Here is a 22,237-nt window from a genome sequence, read left to right as displayed (position 1 = left end):
TGGGCAAAAAAAGCTTGTTTGTGTAAGTTCTGTGTTTTTATTGTCTATGCAATGTGTTATATACACCACGAAAAAACATCCATCATCCCTTGAACCACCCCAACCCGCCTTCCCTTTAGGAAGCCTTTTGCGAGTTCAACGTCCCTCTCCGTACCCTAACCCTTACCCCTTTCTTCATCCCCTTACCAACCCAACGCCAAAGCAGCAAATAGACTAGGCACACATACAACGACACAATGCGTACCATACCTTACAAAAACACCCCCCAAAATGCGCTCCAATGTGGAAAAAAGCTGCTTTCCAAACATCTGTTTTCTGATATTTTCCAATACCTGGCCCCATCGCCCCACCCCCCAAGAGAAAAAAATACAACCACCTCCTTCGCCCAATGAGTCCGCCTTTTTCCATACATTGTCATCATCAAAAAAAAATGGAAAAATGGTATTGTATTGTAGACAACCGGACCCGTTCGTTGTAGAATGCGGACTATTGCCTGCCACCCATCGCTTCAAGCGTGCGTACCCAAAAAACGTATAGCAAATCGTTCCCCGCCGTGTCATCATAGTAGATAGTTCCAAAATAGCCAATCGTGGTGGGTATTTCTCGTTCGTGTTTTCGTTGGAGAAGAAGCTAGATAGGCCGTCGAGCCAAATAAAGACGAAAAAAAAAAACGAAAGCTACCGAGCCAAAGGAAAAGAAAAAAGAAGCCGCTCTTAGATATTTGGGGGGAGAAGAGGTGGTGTACCAGTAGTTATTGTATCGGTTTTGTACATTTCGACGTGAGAGAAATATTGTGTGCTTTGGAAATGGTAGCCCAAAATGATGCTCTCTTTCATGAAGTTGCTCCATACACACTCGGCCCCGAGTTCGCAGAAGATGTGGCCGCCGTAAAGCTTCGCTTGCGCTTCATGCCGAGCGGATCTTGCGAGTAGTCATCGTTGCGATCGACTGAGCTTTGGCTCTGCTGTCCCAAGCCCAGAGGTCCGTGACCACCCCCAAAAGAATCCCTGATTGGTGTCCTCGAGCTCGAATTGCTCATGCTCGCTTGGAAGGCCTGGGAAAAGTCGTTTGGTGGCGCGATCGGGGCGCTCATTTGTGGCATCGAATAATCACTTCCTGTTGACCGGTATCCGGGCGTGCGAGGCAAAGAGAAGTCGACAGGGGCGGTAAGAGGGGCCGATGGAAAACTCGCGGTATAACTAGAGGACACGCCCCCTAATTGTGAGGTTGATGTCGTGCGTGGACCTGGAGAATGAGTCGCTGATTGCATGTTGCCGGACCCGACAGAGGACCGGTACTGGGTTCGAAGATCGAGGCCAAGTGGTAATGAGGCCGAGGCGGCTCGCAGACGTGACCCACGCTGTTGGCTTTGTTGAAGGCTAGAGGATTGGTAATTCGGGTAGTTCATGTGAGTTGGGGATTGTACAGTAGAGCCTGTGCTTTGGGTTAGCATTGTGGCTTTCAGACCGAGATTCAACTGCAGTGCCGCCGCGGCTTACCAGAGTAGCTGCTCGAATCATAGCCCCCTAGCCCGCTCCCAGATGATCCGCCAACCTGATCCTGCTGATACAACCCGTGTGGCCGACCACCTAACTGAGGAGATGGATTCCCGCCGTGGTAAGTAGTGTAATCAAGAGAATCACCCTTCCAGGACATGCTGGATCGTAGAGGCGACTGTAGCGAGTCGGAGCGTGATCGCGTCATGGTATCTCGGAGGTGAAGTGGCTGCAGAGGCCGTATTTGTTGTCTCGAATGATGACTATGCATCTGCATGCTGCTGTCGATGCTTGGCTGTCGTGCAAATGGATTCGATGTTCTTGGCCCACCACTCAAAGGCCCCGACGACATATGACTCGAGTAGCCGTAGCGATCGGTCGATGTTGGTGATAATGGAGAAAGTATGTCGGGCGAACTGAGCGAATTCGAAGGGTTGAAGCCTATGCCACCAAAGGCAGTGCTCAAACCGGTGGGTGAGAGGTGCTCATCTCCATCAGATCGCCGAACATCCACCATTAGCGGGCGCATCATATGGTCGTACGACGATCCTCCAAGGTCAACAGGAGACGCCATAGGGGCTCCCAGTCCATGAACTGCACCGTATGGGGAGTGGAGAGCGCCCAAGTTGTCAAAGTCCTCGGGGACAGCTCTCATTTTGATCATACGTTCACGATCGTCCGCCGTCAAACGTTTTATTTTGGCGCGTCTAGCAGGATATCAGCAATGGTTAGAGCCGAATGGCTTGTCAAGCGAAGACCGACCTGTTTTGAAACCACACTTGCACCTGGCGTGGACTCAGTCCCGGAATTTCGCGAGACAAACGTTCGCGGTGAGCTGCATCTGGGTGTGGTTGCTTCGCAAACTCACTCATCAGAAATCGGGTTTGCTGGTGCGTAAGTCTGTGAACATCGGTCAGACCCCCATTTTCCCCATGAAAGATTCCCTGATTCTTACCTGAAGCGCTTCATCTTGCGTCGCTGGGCGGTCCTCTCAGCCGCAGTCTGGGGTTGTGGCTGAGCATCACCATCTCCGTCCCCTTCTATCATCTCCTCGTCCTCCAGCACCTCCTCATCCTCTTCCTTGATGACCGTCTGGCTCTCGTTCCCTGGTTGACCCGGGCCTACTTCAGGCCCTTGACCCGTGGATGATACTGAACTCAGGGGGTTGGAGCCCAAGGACATGCCAGGGGTCTCGGTCGATGCCAACGGCTCCTCGTGTGCCGACTCGGTTGCTTTTTGCGCATATTGTTCCCCTTGATTTCCAGGCTGCTCTGGAATTGGCGATGGCTGCTTTGGCTGTCGTAGACCAAGAGGATCTAAGCGGTGGTGTCCCAATGGAGGGCTCTCCCGCTTTGGCGCCTCGATGTCTAAGGCGTTGCTTGGCGCAGCCACACTCCGCGGCTGCGCTTGCGAATCCGCATGGTCCGCTGAACCCGTCACATGTTCATATGACTGAGAGAAGATGTTGTTGTCTCCTGGCGGCAGAAACGAGTACTGACCCTGCCAGTCTGACTGCGTCACCGCGTCGTAGCTGTTCGACATACGTAGGCTTTCCGCGGACTTGTGAAAAGCCGTTTCAAATTTGCCAATGGACCAAGAACTCTGCTCCGGAGCGCTTTGCCTGGTAACAAGCATTGGGATGGATTGTCGACCGACGTTGAAGAAGATAGGGGTTCCTGGCTGGGCTCAGGGGCCAGTGGTCGGTATGGAGAGGCGGTCTGGATGGAATCAAGCGAGAGTCGTTGCCGGCCTGCGCAGAACGAGTATATCAGAAATCCCGAGCACACATCACCATCCACAGCGCCAGGTAGGCGGATCCGCTACCTCCTCTGTCCTGGATTCGGTCGAGGTGATCGTTGCCCGGCAGATCCTGGCATCCAAAGACTGAAAGTTCTCAGGCGATGCGAATATGAGCGAGAGTTGGGTCCGGATGGTTTCGATGATCAAACAGGATGAGTGCACTGAGGAGGGCAAAATGTGCGGTGGCGGTTCGAGCGCGATTTTTCTTTGGGGTTGATGTGCAGATGCGTCGTACCAGGAGACCAGGCCCACCAGTGAAAAGAAAGATCAGAGGGAGCCGCCGTGTGTGTGTTGGCGAGGACAGGAAACCACGGGGCTCGGGTATTAACCAACTGATCTACACGAACGCTGTCCAAGCTGAGGTCTGGCGAACCGTGGTTGTCGCCTTGGGTGATGAAGAGGCTGTCGTGGTTGGCAAAGGGGAAGAAGGGGAAAGGAGAGAGGTTTCCTTGGCTACCAGGGACCCAAAGGCAGGAACATATCTTGTATAAAATCAAGGTTGGCCAGGAGGATGCTCGGCGGGGACCCGTCTGCAGTTGGATGATCCCGTGGAATGGGATAGGGCGGGAGCTATGAAGCTCTTGTGGGTTGCCCTTGGTGGTATTAAGACCGTTCCTCAGCACCTTGGCCCCAGGGTAGGACAGAGCTAGGATTAATACCGGCGGAGGGCTCACTCCTCACGGAGAAATGTCGAGGCCGCATTCAAATACAGGACAGGGGCTGCACGGCCTACCGCAACAGTGGCAGGAGAGGGCTGGGGAGAGATCGGGGTACCTGGTACCTGACAGAGGATGGTAGCTTTAACGGCTAAGTCTACTGGGGGCCCTGTGTGTTGTCTGGGGTGGGCACTGGATGGGCCTTCGATTAGACGAAACCCCCAAGCTATGGCCACCGGTATTGTGATATTCGCTTTCTAGAGGATGGGGGAAGAGCTGAGCCACACCGTTCTTCTGCCCTCACCTTTTCTGGCCAGGCAAGGGTTGATGCGAGTGACGGAACTCTATCGTGGCAGCTGGCCCATAAGATCTCGGCTGAATGGCTAATGCCGTGCCAGGAAGTTGATGGAACCAACAGGGGGACAGTTGCTAGCACTTGAAAGCAGGCCAAAAACGGACAGGAAAACGCTCGTGCCAAGGCCAACGTCGTCGGTGCTGCAAGTAAGGCCGTTGAGAGAAGAAAAGAAGAAGTTGACCAGGCTGTGGAGAGGTGCCATGGGTCCTTCATAGGGCGGTTGTGAAGACACAGGCATACACATCGCATATAGTGCAGGGACCTGGGCATGGTCAGAGTGCCAGAGCATACCGCAGTTGTCTGTAGGCGAGAGGGAGTCTACTGAACCAATGACACCGATGCAAACATCCGATGCTCAAGGGAGACGAGACACGGTTGCTCTACCATGGGTTACGAGCAGGCACCGCTGGGTACATGGTCGCCCTCGTGTCCTCTTGATAGCAATCCTGACTTCCTAAACTGTCTGTCCCACTGTACAGTGCAGGGACACACGCAACCGCTCCACAGTTCAGTGAACATCAGAGCGCCCCAAGACCGAGAGCAAGCAGCACGAGGCCGAAGAACGCTCAGAGAGATGCAAAGGTAGGTACAAGCTGTGCATGGCATCTCGGCTGGAGCGTTTCTGGGCGGGTGATTGGCTCTGCCTCACATTAGCTCAGTGTCGACTCCACGGAAGAAAGCATGACCGTTGTCGACGTTGCCTCAAGCCTTGAAGCCAATCATCGATGCCGATCCTACTCGGAGGAGAGGCGTGGTGTACAGTGTCTGCTGCTTGGTGGCTGCGGGAGAAAAAGGGCAAGTGTGAGAGCGACTAGGGAGGGGCGTGGTTGGGCAACAAGGTGCGCGGCCAGGGGAGGGGGGTGGACCCAGATCGGATCAAGAAGTGACAAGGCCACTGGCATCCTCCGCAACAGCAAGATCGGGGCAGCGATAGCTCAAAGCGGCAATTGTAGACGGGTGGTGTTGCGGGATGTGGAGTAGAGAAAGGTTTTAGGTCTTTCTGTCCTGGAAGCTGGCGTTTAGAGGGAAGGAATGGTTAGATCACGGGTGAATAGATATTCTGAATCGTTGTAGCTTGGTGAGTCTGACCGCTGGAGCACTGTCGAGGCAGTGGTAGCAGTGCTGGGGGTGTTGATGACCATGAACCTTGTACCGTGTGAGCAACGAGGTCTGCCGTTCACAGTGACTGCTCCATTTTAGCCAGTAGGGAACCACGCTGACAAGAGAGATTTTGTCTGAGCCGTCTGTTGACCCCCCTGTCAGCCCGTCTTGCCGAGCCCGTCTCTTCTGTCTGACAGAGGCACGCAACGCCAGTAACGACGGGGTGGAGCAGGCGGCGTAGGTGCGCTTGGGAGGAGACACTCGAACGTCGCTAAGCGTCCAGACGCCTCCGGGAGGCGGCGGCGCTGGGCAAGGCGGCTCTGGTGCGATTGCACGGCACTTGCAAGTGCGCAGTGCCGGAGTATGGAAGAGCTGGTGTCTTTTGTGGCCTCTGACAGAGCAGGGTTTGGGCCCTTGGGGTGGGCAGTCGGAGGAGTGGGAAACAGCGCCGACAAAGCCGCAGGCTGATATGGTGGGCGCTTCACCAGAGAGGAGAGCACACCGGATTCGGTGGAGTTTGGTGCAACTGTATGATGAGAACTACAGGAGAGCCAAGGTGTTGTGCAGCCAGAGGGTCGCATTGAGCAGGACGGAGAGGTGTCGCGAGAAGAGCCGGCCAAGTCTCGATTACTTGCACGCCCCTTGCCGTGCCGCTAACAGTCGAGCAGGGATGGGATCGAGAGCCAAGCAGTGCTGGGGCATCTCTCCTCTCGGAGCAGGGGGGTCGGTCCATGGTTTCATCCAGGGGTGGTTCTGTGAGGGGCTAGCGTAGGTACCGGTAGGGCAACGATGAGGCCAGACGAGAGCGAGATGGGGGATGTAGCAGGAGGGGCCATTCCCAAAGAGGTTGGAAGGCAACGGCTGTCCGAGGCTGGCTTCCATCTAGCAGCTGCTTGTTGAAATGCTACCCGTCCCAATCAGGGGTGCAGAGCAGCCAGAAGAAGCAGGAGATGGCCTCGCACCCTCTACTGCAACTGCAGCAGCACCTAACAGCTGATGGATGGCATGCATCGAATCGGATTCGGGATCGCTGCCAATTTGCCTGTCTTGCCCGGTGGGCATGCCGGCGTCTGTTCGCGGACCATTGGGGCCATGTGGAGCCAGTGTAGCCTCCGATCCCCGTCCCCCGTCAGACATCGGCTCCGTGGGTGACAGTTGACTTCTCACGGCGGCATCCTGGGTGGGGCCCGGCGCTTCTCTGTGAAACCCGGACCATCAGTTTCTGCAGACGGGACCATGGATCAATTCCACCAAAGAAGCATTGGATCTTATCAAGTAGAAAACTGACGAGGAATCTGACAACCTAGACAGACTGCTGCGTCAGGAAGAAGAGGTGAGCACTACAGCGGAAAGCATCCAATAGGTAGGTAGGTAGTGGTTTGCCGGGGGTTGGGTGCTGTGCGACGGTAGGTGGCTCTGAATGACACATCGCCTAGATAGTCATCGTTGCGAATCAAACAGATTCACGGTGACGTTTTGGGAAGAAAGAATTGGCCTCAACGGCCTGGACCCTCGTCAGTGAGTAGCCTGACCAAACAAGGCAAGCACGATCAGTGTTCAAGCTTTTTGGCGACTCCCGGGGAAAGAGCGGCTCGACACCGAAGAATGCAAAAGAAAAATCTCAAACAAGCGCCTGCCTCTTCAGCTCTCTTTCTTGGTCTTGGCTGCCTGGTCGAGGCTGCAAGCACCACCTTCCATATTTTTTCCATGCTCCAAAAGAACCCAGTCTCTTTACATCCGACAGTATGCGGCTACCACCAAGGCACCACCATCGCCTCACATGTTGTCTCCGGGCATCCCAGGTCTCCTCCAGGTGAAGGCCGAGGTGAGTGATTCGAATCAATGGACTTGCTTGCGGTATGCAGCATGCCGCCATGCGCCATGCAGCAGTTAACCGTCAGATTAAGGACTTCGGGGTTGTCCGTTCCTTTACTGTCGACACCACGCTTTGCCATTGTCGACACCGAGAGCCCAGATCCCCCAGACTTCCCAGATTCCCCAATCGTGCAAGCCAAATGCCCGCGAGCCACAGTCGTGGAATTTCTTCGGACTCTACCAGACATGGCATAATCTCTTGAAACGACATAAACAACGCATTATCAACTGGCAGGGAAATTGGCAAAGCAAAGAAAGAATTCGCAGCCCGCACGTTGCTTGTATTGGGCTTAGCGGGACGGATGTGGTGGGTGGTTGCAGCCGCTCAGTACCGTTGCGTCCGGGGCTGCTCAGATCTCATCGCGCGCCGAGCGTGTTCCTGGACTATTCCCAAAGCCGCCTCGGGGTGGTGAAAGTGAGAAGCATGGCGGCACAGACCGGATCCTTAGGGCTTGTGCTCCGGTCTTCGGGCCGCTCCAGTCCTCCTCCGCGTTACCCTTCTTGACTTCTCCACTTTCCCGTCACGACTGATGAGAATCTCAAAGAAGCGGCTGACGGGGCATGATACCGAGCTGTTTGGAAGACGCCGCGGTAAAACCGAGCTGACTTCTCTCGGCAGTGGAAAGATCGGGTGCCTTGCAGTTGCAGGACAGCAAAAAGTCTGCACTGATACCCCAGGATTCAAACGGTCTGAATGGCTACTGGCCTGCCTCGCGCCTCTACCGCCTACCCAGACGCCGCGCTTACGCAGCTGCGCTTGTCTCGCTGTGTTCCCCACAGCTTCATCTGATAGGGGTAAATGTCAGCTCTGCTGCATCCAAGCTCCTATCTATAGGGTAGATGGCGAGCCCTTGCAACAAGAATAGCAGACGCCAGACCGCGGCAACAAGAGACTCCACGGAGAGGAATTGGAGTGCTCTGTTGCCCACTGCTATTCTCAGCCTGTTTCGGGTTTGACGGTGCCGGATAATGCGTCAGACGTAACTGTCTCGTCGGTCCCGACGGTCATCCATTTCACAACCGTCTCGTACATGGAGTGCGAAAACGGTGAGCGCACGTGCTGGCTTCTTACGCCTTTTGATCCTGTCTGTCTGTTTGCTTCCTGGCAGAAGTGGGCTCGGAGCTCTAGACCCGGGCATCCCCGATGCCGCGTTGTTGAGACGAACAGACGGTTGGTGTTGGAGTGTCTATCTCTACCTGAATAATTCATTTGGCAGGGCGAGAGGTCTTTCGTGTCCAAATGATTTCTTTGATGGTTGCCCGGAATGGGCTCTTCAGTTGCCACCATCTTCGTGTTGTGGAAGTCATTCCTGTCGTCGCGGCATTTCCCAGTTACACCCTCCGCGAGTGTAGGTTCCGGTTCCCGGAGTACACGACTACGACGAGATCAGATTTCCAGTTTCACCTTTTGAAGCCCTGACGGCTGTTCGGGGCCTGAATCTGCTTGCGAGACGTTGGTGAGCTGCCACCATCCCTGTGTTTGGATCAAACACGAATTCTAGCCAGAGCACAATCTCGACTTCCGGGTTGCGCAAGCCGCGTGCCTGCAGATGAAGCACGGCGAGAACTTTGTGCGATCATCTGGAATCCAGGAACCCTGGATACGGGCCCCTATTGTGAATGCAAGAAGCCGTCTGATTGTCCAATAGATCAGCTGTCCAGTCCTCACACAAAAGATCCCCGTGGATCCAGCATCAGGGCGAACACACGGCAGCAGACTGAAGCACTCAAATTCAGTCAATAGCTCGTCAGATCGATCCCCGGGCTACCAGCGGGATGGGATGAATCAACATGGGAACCTGTCGCATCGTCGTCCTCCGGAAATAACCCGCTCGCTGAGTTGCAGAATCTCAACCTGCAGGAGCGGGTGGAAAGGGGGCTGACATCAAGCGTCTCCCTCCACAACCCTTGACAAGACTTGCAACATGCTCCGTCCAGGGCAAGATTTTTCTCTAGGCCACGAGCTGGCGGCAAAAATCATCGAGACCCAGCCCCTTGCTGTCGGCCCACGCCCAAAGACACGCGCTGATGCTCGCTGTTTTTGCCGCATTTTACCACCAGCTAGACGTCATGCCAACGGCCTGATGGCGACGGGCCACTTGTACGGCCTTGCTGGCCACGACGAACCCTCCGTTTCTGCGTTTAGGGCCACGTCGAAGTGCCCGGTGCACTCAGTATCACCTGAGCTCTGCCAGCTTCAAGGCGAGCGACTCGGTCTCGTGTTGCTACAACCCGACGGTGTCAAAATATCCCCTATACTAGACACAAGCGGCTGACCAAACGGATGGCTCAGATTTCAAGGCAGGACCTTGTGCAGAGATATGCTTTCCGAGCCTCGTTTGAAGCAAGGCCATTGATCCCAGAACATGTCCCATCAGTTCAGAGACTTCCCCGGCCTCGACAAAGTAAGAGTTAGAAGACCGTTCGGAGGATCAGTTCTAGTTCCACATGGCTTGCGCATTTCCTTATCCACCGGAACATCATCAAGCACTCGACAAGGCCGAGGATGCTTGACACACTCCTACCAAGTCGGCTTCCCCTCACATTACCCACCGTCATTAATATCGAGCCGTGCAGCCTGCATTGTGCATTGCGCGAGCCTAACTTGGATTCTGCCACACGTGGACTCATCAATCCGGCCGGTCGTGCAAAGCAACGCATGCTACGCATTGTGACGGCGCTGTCTCGCTTGCGCTCAAGGCGCAGTTTGACGCAGACTGCTCGAGAGCAGTTTCTGGGCTTGTCAGGATTCGGAAGAGCCTCGAGGAGAAGCCCCCATGGAGAGACGCACCTGCTTCTCCAGCACTTGCTGGCGTGTCCGACCTTCCTTTCGTGGAATGGCTGCTGGTCAAACCGTGTCTTATCATTCAGCTCCTCACAAGACATCTTGTGACACGGCTGCCGGCATGTTTACGATTCGACAGAGAACTTTTTAGCCCAGTGATGCGACTCAGGCGAAGAATATCGCAGGTGCCTGGTACAGCATCACGCAATTGTCAAACACGGCGTGGCAGAACGTTGGTGATTATCGGCTTTCCTTCAAGTGACTTGCTTACCACCGTGACGTGAGAGCTTGTGGGCGCGAATGGCTTGTCCTTGAACCGTTTTGACGGGTCTGTTTAGCCGAGTTGTCAAACGCGGCTTGCTCAAACTATTCACTGCGTTCCTGGCTGTACAACTTCTAGGTCATGTTGTTTGTTTGTTCGAGACCGCCAACCTGACGATCTGATCGAAAATGCTTTCAAAGGTCGAGATAAATGATGTTTCCCGCCATATATAAGCTTGCGAAGGTAGTGGAGATGCCTGTCATCCTTCTTGCGCGAATAGCCATGCTGATTTCGAGAACCAGTCAACGGGGATGTAACTCGATATCGACCAGAGGAGTCACTCAACACCGAGCACGCATGATTCACCTGATTCCTGAGATACAACCGAACTAGGCATGGGACTGTCTTTGACTTGTGTGGCACATGACTTTGGTCCCGTTACAAGGCATTGCTGTGTTGTGCTGTAAGACCAGACTGACGGATCCAAGCACAATACCGAGGATCAAAACAAAACTGTCAAATTTGTGCCGATTCGTCAGTTTTCCCTTTGGAAGCTACCTTTCTTATGGTGGAGGTAAGCTCCAAGCTACCTACCGCCAACAACAACAACAACAACAACAACAACAACAACAACAACAAAGGCATTTTTGTTTTTCTAGGCCCGGCCGGTAAAAATGGCGGACATGGGGGTTTTCCCTCGGCTTACCATTCCAGGCTCAGTCTTTGGCCGCCGCCGGGAGAAGCTGAGGAGGTCTTGGTTTGTTTTTGCCAGCCACTGTTTCTTCTCTCACTTGTTTATCAGCCCCCATTGGTTGATTCTGCTTTTTCTCGAGTTCACGATCGATAGATAACTACCTCGAACTCACTCGGAGCCTGCTTGCTTGCTTTTCCACACAGGGGTAGAACACGACATTCGGGCTAGCAAGTTGGGAAAACTACTTGTGGTACCTAACCAACAAGAGGCGAGACATGCCCGTTCTTGCGGGCTTCCCTGCATGGCATGGTCTACTCTAGTACGCAGGAACAGGATGGGATGGTCAATTTACCCCTTTGGGAAACACCGGATTTTTTGATGTGAGCCGGGGGTGCTTTTCCGAAGAGGGGGGAGCATGGTTTTTGCTGTATTGTGTGTGGTGTGTGTGTGTGTGTGTGTATGAACCCCATATTTTTTCCGAACGCCCGCTTTCTTTCCTGTCAGCCGGTTTTTGCTTGTGAGGGATGTATTTGCATGACAGACAGATGGAGGCTGGGACGATCCGCTTCAAGGAGAAAGAAACAAGCTTCGTCGCTCTCCGTGATGAGAGCGTATTGGTTTTGGTTTGGGGAAGATTGATGTCATGCCTGTTTCGTTATTTTTTGCCTGACCACCGGACACTGGGGGAGGGAGGAGTATCAAGACCTTGAGGTTTGTTTATGATATATACCCCCTATATCAGAACATCACCACCAACGAGAGGTATTCTTTTTGGCATCCCGAACCTAGCTGTTGCTTTTTGTTGACATATCACACGACAGTTCCGGCCGTCAGAGTTGGCCACATTTGGTTTGGTTCTCTATTGCTGGGAACTTCCGTCTGAAGGTTCAATTTGAGGGGATGTGTGTGGGTGGGGTCGAGCTAGTTTGACTAACGGGGTGGGAATATATTGCTCTTGATCCGTTCTTGCCATGGCAGGTACTATATGAGAGTCTGGGGGTACGGGAGGGGGTTTACTGGCTGTCATGGGATGGGATGGGATGGGGACCGGAAGGGGTGGGTGCCCCCGGCATTGTTGCTGATTCACATTACACTCGGCTTAAATGGGTGATGGGGAGTTTTGCCTGGGAAGGGGAAGGTGGAAGGAGAGGGTTGGGCTGGGGTGGTGGTCGGCTGTTGTTGTAGTTGTGGTTGTGGTGGTTGTTGTTGTTGGGGTGTGCTTGGGGTAGTTTTTGGTTACCTTCTCATCTCTCTCCAGTGAAGGACGGCCTGTTCCTCCCCAAGATCTCACAGCGAGATTAGCGGGCTCTCACCACACAAGCTCCCAGGCGATGGTTTATCGAGAGATGAACATGGCTGGCTTCGGGACAAGCCGAATGAACAAAGAGAGGGGACAAAAATAGCTTTTCAACTGCTAAGTTTCTGTAGGGTGACCGGGGGGGAGGGGGGGAGGACAGATTAAAACTGCAACACACACACACACACACAGGTCGGCCGGTTCATCCGACAGGTAGGAGGAGGAGAAAAGCAAAAAGAGATTCGTGAGAAAGTTTGCTGCTGTCCTGGTAGACTGATGCCGAAAATATTGGGCAATTTGTGAAGCACTACCGAGTGGTGTCGGCTACTTTTTGCGGGGAGGTGAGAAAATTGGATAGATTGTGGGGTGTAATCTAAGTTTTTTTTTGTCAGCGTGCAGAGGGATTTTAATTGAGTGCATGGTCAAGGGGGGATAGCGGTGAGGATTAGTAAAAGGGAAATGGGCTGAGGGGTACTGGGTGTGGTTGAGGGAGTGGATTGTTTTGTTGCCCCTTTTTAATGGAAGGGGTTGGTTGCTATGTAGACGTGAAATGAGGTTTGTTTCTGTATTAGAGGGCGACTGGTTTTGCGCTTTGAAGCAGGTAAGTGACAATGGAAGGAAGGGGATGATCTGAGTTGTTTACCGTGCGGTGTCATGCTCTAGTAGAGGGATGGATGTGAAATAACCAACAGATATGTAAACATATATAAGCATTGATACATGGCTTGATGAAAAACGCTGTCTAAATTCTATCATGACGCACACAGCACCTCTCCTGCCCACTTACTTCTTTTGGGCATACTCATAAAACCCCTTCCCACTCTTCTTCCCCAACCACCCAGCGGCAACATAATTCTTCAACAACACACTCGGCCTATACTTGCTATCCCCCGTTTCCGTATGCAAGACATTCATGATCGCGAGGCAAGTATCAAGCCCAATGAAATCCGCCAACTGGAGCGGACCCATGGGGACGTTGGTGCCATTCTTCATGATAGCGTCGATGGAATCCCGGTCTCCGACGCCGGATTCGAGGCAGATGATTGCTTCGTTGATGTAGGGCATCAGGATGCGGTTGGCGAGGAAACCGGGGGAGTCGACGGAGTAGGAGACAATTTTACCCATTTTCTCGACGAAGGAGACGGCGGTGGCGAGGGTGGTGGGGGAGGTCTGGAGGCCGGAGATGATTTCGACACCTTTTTGGACCGGGACGGGGTTCATGAAGTGGGTTGCTACTACGCGGGAGGAGGCGGAGGTGTCGAGAGGTTTGGAGGGGTCCTGGGTGGCGGCGGCAATACCTGGATGGGTGTCAACATAGTGTGGTGGGGGGCAAGGAGTTAGGGGAGTCTTACGGGTAATGGAGATGGAGGAGGTGTTTGTCGCGAGGACGGCATGGGAGGGAGCGATGGAGGCGAGGCGGGAAAAGAGCTCGAATTTGAGAGAGGGGATCTCTGGGACGGCCTCGATGACGAAGTCGGCTTCGTGGAGGGCGTCGAGGGAGGTGGTGGGGAGGAGGAGGGCCCTCGCCGCATCAGCTTGGGACTGAGTGAGCTTCTCCTTTGCGACTTGCTTGGCGAGAAGAGTATCTGGGAGTCGTTAGTCAAAATTGATACTGGAAAATGAAGGGACAGGGTTGATAAAGAAAATTGGGAGGGTTAATGAAAAGTGGTTGAAGCCCGTTTTTGGTGGCTTGAGTGCCTCTTTCCATGGCTTGGGTTGCCCCTTAATGGGTCTGGTTCAGGGTAGGTAGTGACAACATACCAGCAAAGACAAGGCCCTTATCCAAAGACTTCTGGCTGGAGTCGACGAGGGTAACTGGGACTTGGGCCTTCATGGCAGCCACAAGGGCAATACCGAGACCCTGTTCATCTCATGTCAGCTACAATTGCTATGTTCATCTCATGAAGAGGAAGCTCACCATCTGCCCCGCGCCGATAACACCGAGACGCTTGACATCGCGGGCACCCTCATGCTTGACAGCAGATGAGTAAGACCGAACACTGAGGCGGTTGCCCAGACGGAGCACTTGTCTAGCAGACATGATAGAAGCCGTTTTTACCTGAAATACACAAACACAATGGAAAAAAGAGTGAAAATGAGAATGAAGCTCTCTTGTGAATGCAACGGACTGAGTGACGTCGGCTAGCCTCGGTAAATCCAAGGACCACCCCCGGACCGATTGCTGCTTTCGGCCGACTCTCTGCCATGTGCCCTGTCCAGGATAGTGCGAGCTCCAAGACACACACTGTGAGCGCACTGTGTCTGTTTTAGTTGGGCAGACGCGGTCAGTCGCGTCTGATTTTAATGGGTTTGAGCATCGCGTTTCCATGCCCACGAGCGCCAAGCCACAGCAAACAAGATACCACGACGACGAATTCGAGTTAGTATCGTGATAGACGAAGACCGTATGCTGGTATAAACGACATTCGAGAATAATACTCCGACATGGAGGACAACGAGATCCCCAACGACACTGTGCACCCCGAGGTGCGGGCGCACATCAACAGTCTTGTTTCTGCGGTAGGCTTTCTCGCCAGCGATCCTTGACACAAGTTGGCTGACAGTTGGAATAGCTGGGTGGTTACAGTGTAGACAGCGACGACGACAAGTATAAACTCGGCGACGACGCCCTCGAAGTCCTGCGCGATCTGAAGAAATGGATTCGATTCTACGATGAGAAGACGAACCGCATGGACGTTGCGCGATGCCTCGCCGAAGCGAATATTGTCTGCACCGATCTCCTCCAGATTCTTGCTTTATGGCCGCCAAGCGACAATGATAGCAAATACAGGTCAAAGGTTGCGTTGGCGTGCTACGAGCTTATGGTACCGCTTACCTGGCCCATCGAGAAGGACCCCGAGACCATGACGGTCAACCACCACAGACATCTGCCAGTGTTGCAGTTGGCGCAGCTGAATTACAAGAGGGCGATTATCAACTTTGATGCGGCGCAGATTTTGAATACGGCGATCAGGGTAGCGCTGCCGAGTATGGCTTTGCCGATTGGTGACAGAACAGCGAGAGATCAGGGTATCATCAAGTTGATTCTATACTTCCTGCGGAATATCGCCATGATTAGCCCGCCTTCAGGGATCAACTACGAGGGGGACGAATCCCAGATTTCGAGGTCAGCGCTGATTGATGCCTTCTCGTTCCAAGATGTGTTCCTTGCCATCTTGACAATCGCATCGAACATGGGCGAGGACTTCCGGACGGAGGACGTCATTATCCTGGAGATATTATTCCACTTGCTCAAGAGGGTGGACTCGAGCAAGCTTTTTGTCAGCGAAAAGCAGCTGAACAAGATCAAGACGGACGAGCTGACGGCCGCCATGAACAAGGAGGCAGCTATGCTGAGGTCTTACAACAAGAAGGGGCCATCAAGGCATAGTAGGTTTGGCACCATGATTTGGGTGAAGAGGGAAAATGGGAGAACAGTCACAGTTTCTGGTCAAGACGCATTACTCGACCCTGCTGCGCGAGAACGGAAGATGGACGGCTCCAAAACCTTCAAGGCACCAAGACGAGCAAGGAAAGACGAAGCGGACAAGGAGCTAGGTCCACCTGTCAACCTCGACGAACGCGCCCGTCAACAGCTCAAAGATTTTGTCTCTGACTTCCTCGACTCTGGCTTCAACCCCCTATTCCTCCACCTCCAGCGATCGATCGATCGAGAAGCGAGCCACGTTCTTGAAAGCCACAAGGCTCAGTTCTTCTACCTGGTATCATGGTTCCTGGAAGCTGAACGAGTACGCCAACAAGCCAACAAAGATCAAAAGAAGCCTGCCCAACCAGCAGCTGAAGATGATGTCAATACCTTCAACCTTGTCGCCGGTGTTCTGCAGCCCGAGATGATCATCACCCTCAACAGATACCTCGATCGCGCCTACACGGACAAAAATTGGCCGCAGCTGACGACCGTCATGCGTTGTTTTACCCAGATACTGCTCACCATCCAGGAGATGACCGACAGCGGCAACGAAGAAGACGAAGAAATCGCCGACAACCTCCTCAGCAACCTCTTCTACGAAGAAAAAACCCACGATACCATCGCCAGCGTCGCACGCACCTTCAAAGACCAAGGCTTCGAGTACCTCGACGCCTGCACCGAACTCACCCACACGTTCCTTCGCATCTTGGAAGCCTACTCCAAGCAAAACGTCGACATGCAAGTCCGCTCCCGGCGACGAACCCGCAAGAAGAAGAAAGCCAAACAGGCCGAGGCTGTCGCCGCTGGGGGGACCAACTCGGACGCGGAAGAAGACGAAGACCTCGTCAACCCCGTCTCGGATGACGACGACGAAGCCGATGCCCGCAAGGCGGAGCATACCTCCCAAGAGCGCAAATTCAACTTTGCCCAGTTCGCCACGAGATTTCTACCCCAGGGCGTGGTTGACACATTTGTCAAGTTCACCCACTTTTACCAGGACCTCTCTCCCGAACAACTCAAGCGTGCGCATCGATATTTTTATCGGGTGGCGTTTAAGCATGAGATGGGGACTATGCTCTTCAGGCTGGACATCATCTCCCTGTTTTACAACATGATCAAGGGCCCTCAGCCACTTGATTCTTCCACCGTCGGGAAGTCGGTCTACAAAGAGTGGGAAGAGCTGGTGAAGCAGATTTTGAGGAAATGCACCAAGAAGCTAGAAGAGCGACCGGCGTTGTTTGTCGAGTTGTTGTTCAGCAAAGAAAAGCAAACGGCGTTTTACCTTGAGTACGGCTACGAGAGGCAGACGAGCTCGGTGTCGACAAACCCCCGGCCGGGGGCAGAGTTGGAGTTTAAAGACAAGATGCTGGAGAAGGAGGCGCAGATTGCGATTGTGGTGGGGGTGTTGCTGGATAGGAACCAGACGGAGTGGTTGGAGTGGGTGAAGAAGACTTTGGCGGAGGCGGAAAGTGAAAGAAGGGGGTGGGAGGGGGAACAGGAGGCGAGGCAGTTGGGGGCGACAACGGATGGTGAGGTGGTGGTGGGGTTGTTGCCTGAGGCGCCGTATACTGGTGAGTTTTCCCCTGAACACAGAGCCTTGTGCGATTGTTTACCTTTGGTCCGTGCGCGCTAACATGACAACCCACCTTGTAGTGATACACCCATCCAATGACAAGTGCCGAACGGCAATGTTCAAGAACCCGCATTTGAGGCTGTTGATGAAGCTAGTTGGATTTGAGAGGTTAGCGCCGACGTTGGATGAGACTCGGGATTCGGTCTGGATCGTTCCCGGGAGGATGAGCGCGTATGATCTAAAGGAAAATTTGAACATGATCAATAAGGCGGAGTTTGAGCCCCCTACTTTTGAGGCTGGGGAGCTGGCGGAGGATCAACTCCGCAGAAAATCTGCTGGGACAAAAGCTGCGCCGAGGAAGAGGGCGACGTTTGATGATGGGGATGATGATGATATTTTGGATGATGGGGAAGAGCCGCTTTTTGCTGCGGGCCGGTTGAAGTCGATCAACCCTACGGGCGATAGGCCGAAGAAGTTGAGGAGGAAGAGGATGACGATAAATAGTGATGGGGAGGAGGTGGAGGAGGTGAGGGAGATTGATGATGAGGAGGCGGTGGCGAGGGTGAAGGCGAGGAAGCTGAAGCAGCTGGAGAAGTTGAGGAAGATCAAGAGTGAGATGTATGTGAGGGCGAGCGATGATGAGTCGGATGAGGAGGCGGATAAGGAGTTTTTTGCGAGGGAGGAGGAGAGGAGGCAGAAGACGAGGGCGGCATATGGGGGGCCGGCCAAGGAAAAGGAGAAGGAGAAGCCGACGGGAGTGGAGAAGAGTGCTTGGGAGAGGTTGTTGGACGGGGATGATAGTGAGGAGGATGACGAGGATGCGGTGGTGGAGAGGCCAAAACCGAAGAAGGCCGCCAAGAGGGGCGGCAAGAGAAAGTCGGATGCTGCTGATTTGGGAGACGATGAGGACGTTGATATGGATAGGGATGATGATGACGAGGAGAATACGGCGGATGATGAAAGTGAGCGATCATCTTCAGCAGCCTCGCCGGCGCCGGCTAAGAGAGCTGCCAAAAAGAGGAAGCCGAGCAAGAAGCCGGTTGACGATGATGGGGATGAAGAGATGCAATCTGCTACTCAGACAAGTGAAAAAGGTGTTAGTGATGAAGACAAGGGTGGTGGCGAGGAAGATACCGATGACGACATGCCGGTCGCTGCGCCAGTACGAGTGCGACCGAGGGTAAGAGCAGGGTTTATTGTGGATAGCAGCGATGAGGAGTGATTGTTTTTGGAGGTTACTACATTTTGTACACATATACCAATGCATGGCGTCTGCGTCATCTCTTCATAACATCAGTAAACAAGCCGGAAATCGACGGCGGGATCAGGCTACAGGCAAGGTTACTGTGTACTTTGAGCATGCTGGATTTGCTGGCCTACCTAAATAATAAATGCTTACTTTTTTCTGCACTCTTGACTCTGACATAGGCAGTTCAGCAATGAAGACATTATTTATCGGTTGCTGGATATGTTATTGTTGGTCTCGATGGGCGTCCAGAGAGCGCTGCCCTCAAATCACGCCCCAATGCTTCAATATTGGCTTGTAACAATGATAAAGTAAAGTAACGCCATCACACGTCCGGTGAGGTAGACTTAACACACGCCAATTTCCCAACATCTACCTCTTTAATCCTCCCCCTTCCCCTACGAGCATTCTTTCAACAACCATCTTCTTCCCTGCCTCTACTAAAGGTTAGAGTTGCGGGCCGTCCCGAAGCGAGCTGTCAAAAGAGGGTCTAGATGGGTGGAGCACTGAAGAAAGATCCATGATGGCTTGCACGGACATGACCCACATGCTCCATCTTCTAAGTGGCGGATTGCAGTAAATATCCTAGGGAAGAAATGGTATGGTTCTACTTTGTAGAAGGTGATATAAGGTAGCGCAGTGATTATATATAATTCTCAGCTAATTAAATCCATGAGCTCGGGTCGACGAACCCTTAGAGGGCTTACCTGCTTGCATCAAAGACAAGCGCTATCTAGGGAAAGACGGTCTAAACTCGGACTAAATGTAAGGTTAGTTTACCAAAAGACGAACTCAGCTTGGGTTAAAGACAGGGTTTGTCTAGAAATGGACAGTTTAAGCTCGCATTGAAGATATACTAAGCTCAGATCAAGTGGGAGTAGGTTGGGATAAAAGACGAGGGTTAGATAGGTGGATATGGCTGATGTGATCCCCCTGGAGAGAACCCTAGCCGCCATCGCCATGTCCATGCGTTATTCAATGCCTGCGCCGTGATAGCTGGCGCAAAAGGTTAAAACATCTGAGGTAAGTAGTGAATATAGCTGAGGCAAAAGGCGTGTATAGCTGGGATAAAATACAGATGTAGTTGGGAGAAAGCGTATATGTAGCTGGGACATTGGAAAGATAGAGCTGGGACGATGGAAAAACCTAGCTGGGATAAAGAACACATGTTGCTTGGATAAAGGAAACATGAAGCAAGATGACAGAAAGATGGTTTTTTTTTAAAAAAAAGAAAATTACATGTAAAGTATAATAACTTGTGTTTTTTACGATGACCGTCACACAAAGTTGTTGGCGGGATACCAGAAATAGCCAGAAGAATCCATCTTGGTACCGATGCCAATTTGAGAGCCGTCACATCGTCAAAAGAGTATGGCGTCGACCGCTCTTGTGGAGCAACGACGCGGGGTCCTTGGGAGCCTGGTCAACACACACACACACACACATTGGAGGGAGTTGCACAAATCCAGAGAGGCAAGAGTGGTCATGTAAAAGCAAAACAAAAAAAACCTATCTTTTAGAGGCCGCCCTTTGCCAGTAAATACTCAAGATCCCCGTAAATACAAAATCCTCTGTATGATGACACCCAAAAATCCAAGCGCGAACCCCCCTGGTGCAGTGCAGCACCGGTCCTCCCGCCATCGTCCTCACGCCAAGGCCACATGTGGATGTCTCCCCCGGGTGTTGCTCCTATTTCTTCTTCGGTGCGGGCTTCTTCGGTGCAGGCTTCTTCGGTGCGGACTTCTTCGGTGCGGTCTGCTTTTCGGCTGTGGAGTTGGAAGAATGTGATACTGGACGTGGGCCAATGTATTGGCCGCTGGCGGACCTCTGCCAGGTTTCTAGCTTTGCAACTCCCGGCTTTTGGTTTCCGCTGCTAGAGACTCTCAATTAGTGATGCCGAATGTGGGTGAAGGGTCGCAGAAGAGCCAAGTACCGAGACTTAGGCTTGCTCTGGGTGCAACCCATGTTTGCGCCTTGTGAATATTCGCGGGATAGGTTGCTGAGACACACCGGGAGAGGTTTCGGAGCGGCGTGGGAGAAGGAGCAGAAGGAGGATAAGGGGAAAATGGGGTTCAATCTTCCTGCGGTGACCAGAATTGTTCGTTCAGGGCAAAAGATTGTTGTGGGCAACCCCTCTCTTAAAGGCCAGGCTCTTAGGTCTGTCTACCCTGTTTCTATCACATTTGTTCTCTCATTTTCTCCATCTTTCCTCAACAAAAATCCCTGCTTGCTGATTGCTGGCTCCCCAATCGATTCCAGCTTCCCAGGGTGCTCTGAAGGCGGCGGGTATTTCTTCCGGAAGCCGGTAAGGCGTTTTCGAATCTTCCAACGCTAATTCTCATCAACACCGATACCAGTTTCTCTGACTGGTTCGGTTTCGGTCCAGGCGAGCGTAACCCATCCCAAATTTAATGGCGTACGCTGTTTGTGATGATAAGCAGAGATGGCGCACGGCCATCTTGACGTCGAGGGGCTGTCCAGTCGGAAGAGATCACCACCCCTGGCGCGGAGTGCGTGCGGCTGGAGGCGCCCGACCATGAACAGGTTGGTTTGGCTGATCTGCAGCTGCCCATGGCCGGTCCCAGTCAATGTTGCTGCTGTGTATTCGCGTCGCCAGACCGGGTCCTCGCTCGTCGCGACAGGTTCGTGATTGCTCCCGTTTCCTTTCCAGTCTTCCCCATCCTGCAGTCTTCCATCCACCATGTAATCGAAAAGAGTCGCTTGCTGGCTTTCATCGTGCTCGGCGATCGATGCCCCATGTTCGGATCACCATAGCCCCGGCATGAGATCCCTCCGGCCCCTCTAATCAACACCACTAATTCCCCATACCGAACTCGTTCCAAAGATCCTCAAACCCAAAGAGCAAGTATCTTTATTGAAACCGGCACAAGGGTTCGACACCGGCAATCCACTTAGATTGTGCACACTTGTCCCTCGCCCAGGATTGACTTGTTAATCAAGGGTTAGGGTCATGCGTTGGGGTTAGTGAGATGTCATTATCTTGTCCCCCACCAAGACCCGGACCCTTCCCCGGACCCGGACCCAACCCCCTGGTCTTGGCAAAAAGGAGGGCTTTCCCCCACAAATCCCGCGCGGATAATCCCCGCAAACCATCCAAGCCATCCTCCGTTGCCTGACGGTGCTGAGATATTGAGCGTAAAGGGGAAGAAAATCATGCCAAGATGGAAGCTTTTCCATGAATTCGGCCAAAGGAAATACATTCGGCCGGCTCGATCACATACACTAACGTGCACGCCGAGCGCATAACCAGCCAACATGATTGGAGTAGGTGCTTGATTGGGGAACGTGGCCGTCCGGCAACTCAAGTTAATCCGTTTCCATCCTTGGTGGGGGCTGTCAGGAAATAAGAAGAAATGAAGGAAAATGAGGGGGGGGGAGGGGGTAAATGTGGAGGGGGGAAGGGAGAGCAACGTGAGGATCGAGTGCTGGAAAGAGAGAATGCCCCTACCATTTTACCATCCTATATTTGAAGTTTTGGTCGGGCTTCTGCGGCATCCGGAGTGGAGTTGATGTCGTATACGGTAGTTTCACAGGGAAACACGACGTGTGGGCTGATGTTTGGTGCGGTGTGCTGCATAGCTGGGTTGGATTTTGTCGGTTGTGGTGGTTCTTGACAGAAGGAAGAAAACTTGCGAGATGCTCGCGG

The 22,237-nt window shown here is 53.1% G+C and overlaps 5 protein-coding genes across 5 annotated transcripts; 1 reads left to right on the top strand and 4 right to left on the bottom strand.

Moving 5' to 3' along the window:
* On the bottom strand, nt 1–3,131 carry QC764_204990 (uncharacterized protein; the record flags this gene model as incomplete). The annotated part of the gene is made up of 4 exons (XM_062944205.1): nt 1–1,434; nt 1,500–2,203; nt 2,259–2,396; nt 2,452–3,131. The coding sequence occupies 4 exons, from the start codon at nt 3,129–3,131 to the stop codon at nt 833–835; spliced, it is 2,124 nt and encodes a 707-aa protein (XP_062803010.1). The 3' UTR covers nt 1–832.
* Nucleotides 3,132–6,290: 3,159 nt separating this feature from the next.
* Nucleotides 6,291–6,837, bottom strand: QC764_0035800 (uncharacterized protein; the record flags this gene model as incomplete). The annotated part of the gene is made up of 2 exons (XM_062940240.1): nt 6,291–6,606; nt 6,722–6,837. The coding sequence occupies 2 exons, from the start codon at nt 6,835–6,837 to the stop codon at nt 6,291–6,293; spliced, it is 432 nt and encodes a 143-aa protein (XP_062803009.1).
* Nucleotides 6,838–12,956: 6,119 nt separating this feature from the next.
* Nucleotides 12,957–14,479, bottom strand: QC764_204980 (uncharacterized protein). Its single transcript, XM_062944204.1, has 4 exons — nt 14,240–14,479; nt 14,083–14,182; nt 13,674–13,907; nt 12,957–13,619 (listed from the first exon to the last, which is right to left on the bottom strand). Exons 1-4 carry the CDS (start codon nt 14,360–14,362, stop codon nt 13,105–13,107), a joined length of 972 nt encoding a protein of 323 aa, XP_062803008.1. The 5' UTR covers nt 14,363–14,479; the 3' UTR covers nt 12,957–13,104.
* A 162-nt stretch (nt 14,480–14,641) lies between these two features.
* TOF1 (Topoisomerase 1-associated factor 1) lies at nt 14,642–18,723 on the top strand. Its single transcript, XM_062944203.1, has 3 exons — nt 14,642–14,841; nt 14,895–17,322; nt 17,405–18,723. Exons 1-3 carry the CDS (start codon nt 14,767–14,769, stop codon nt 18,544–18,546), a joined length of 3,645 nt encoding a protein of 1,214 aa, XP_062803007.1. The 5' UTR covers nt 14,642–14,766; the 3' UTR covers nt 18,547–18,723.
* A 2,178-nt stretch (nt 18,724–20,901) lies between these two features.
* Nucleotides 20,902–21,273, bottom strand: QC764_204969 (uncharacterized protein; the record flags this gene model as incomplete). The annotated part of the gene is made up of 1 exon (XM_062944202.1): nt 20,902–21,273. One exon carries the CDS (start codon nt 21,271–21,273, stop codon nt 20,902–20,904), a length of 372 nt encoding a protein of 123 aa, XP_062803006.1.
* Between the last annotated feature and the right edge of the window lie 964 nt (nt 21,274–22,237).

This window comes from Podospora pseudoanserina, chromosome 2 (assembly GCF_035222485.1).
Source record: "Podospora pseudoanserina strain CBS 124.78 chromosome 2, whole genome shotgun sequence".
Classification (NCBI taxonomy): Eukaryota; Fungi; Ascomycota; class Sordariomycetes; order Sordariales; family Podosporaceae; genus Podospora; species Podospora pseudoanserina.
This window is presented reverse-complemented; position numbering and strand designations above follow the sequence as displayed.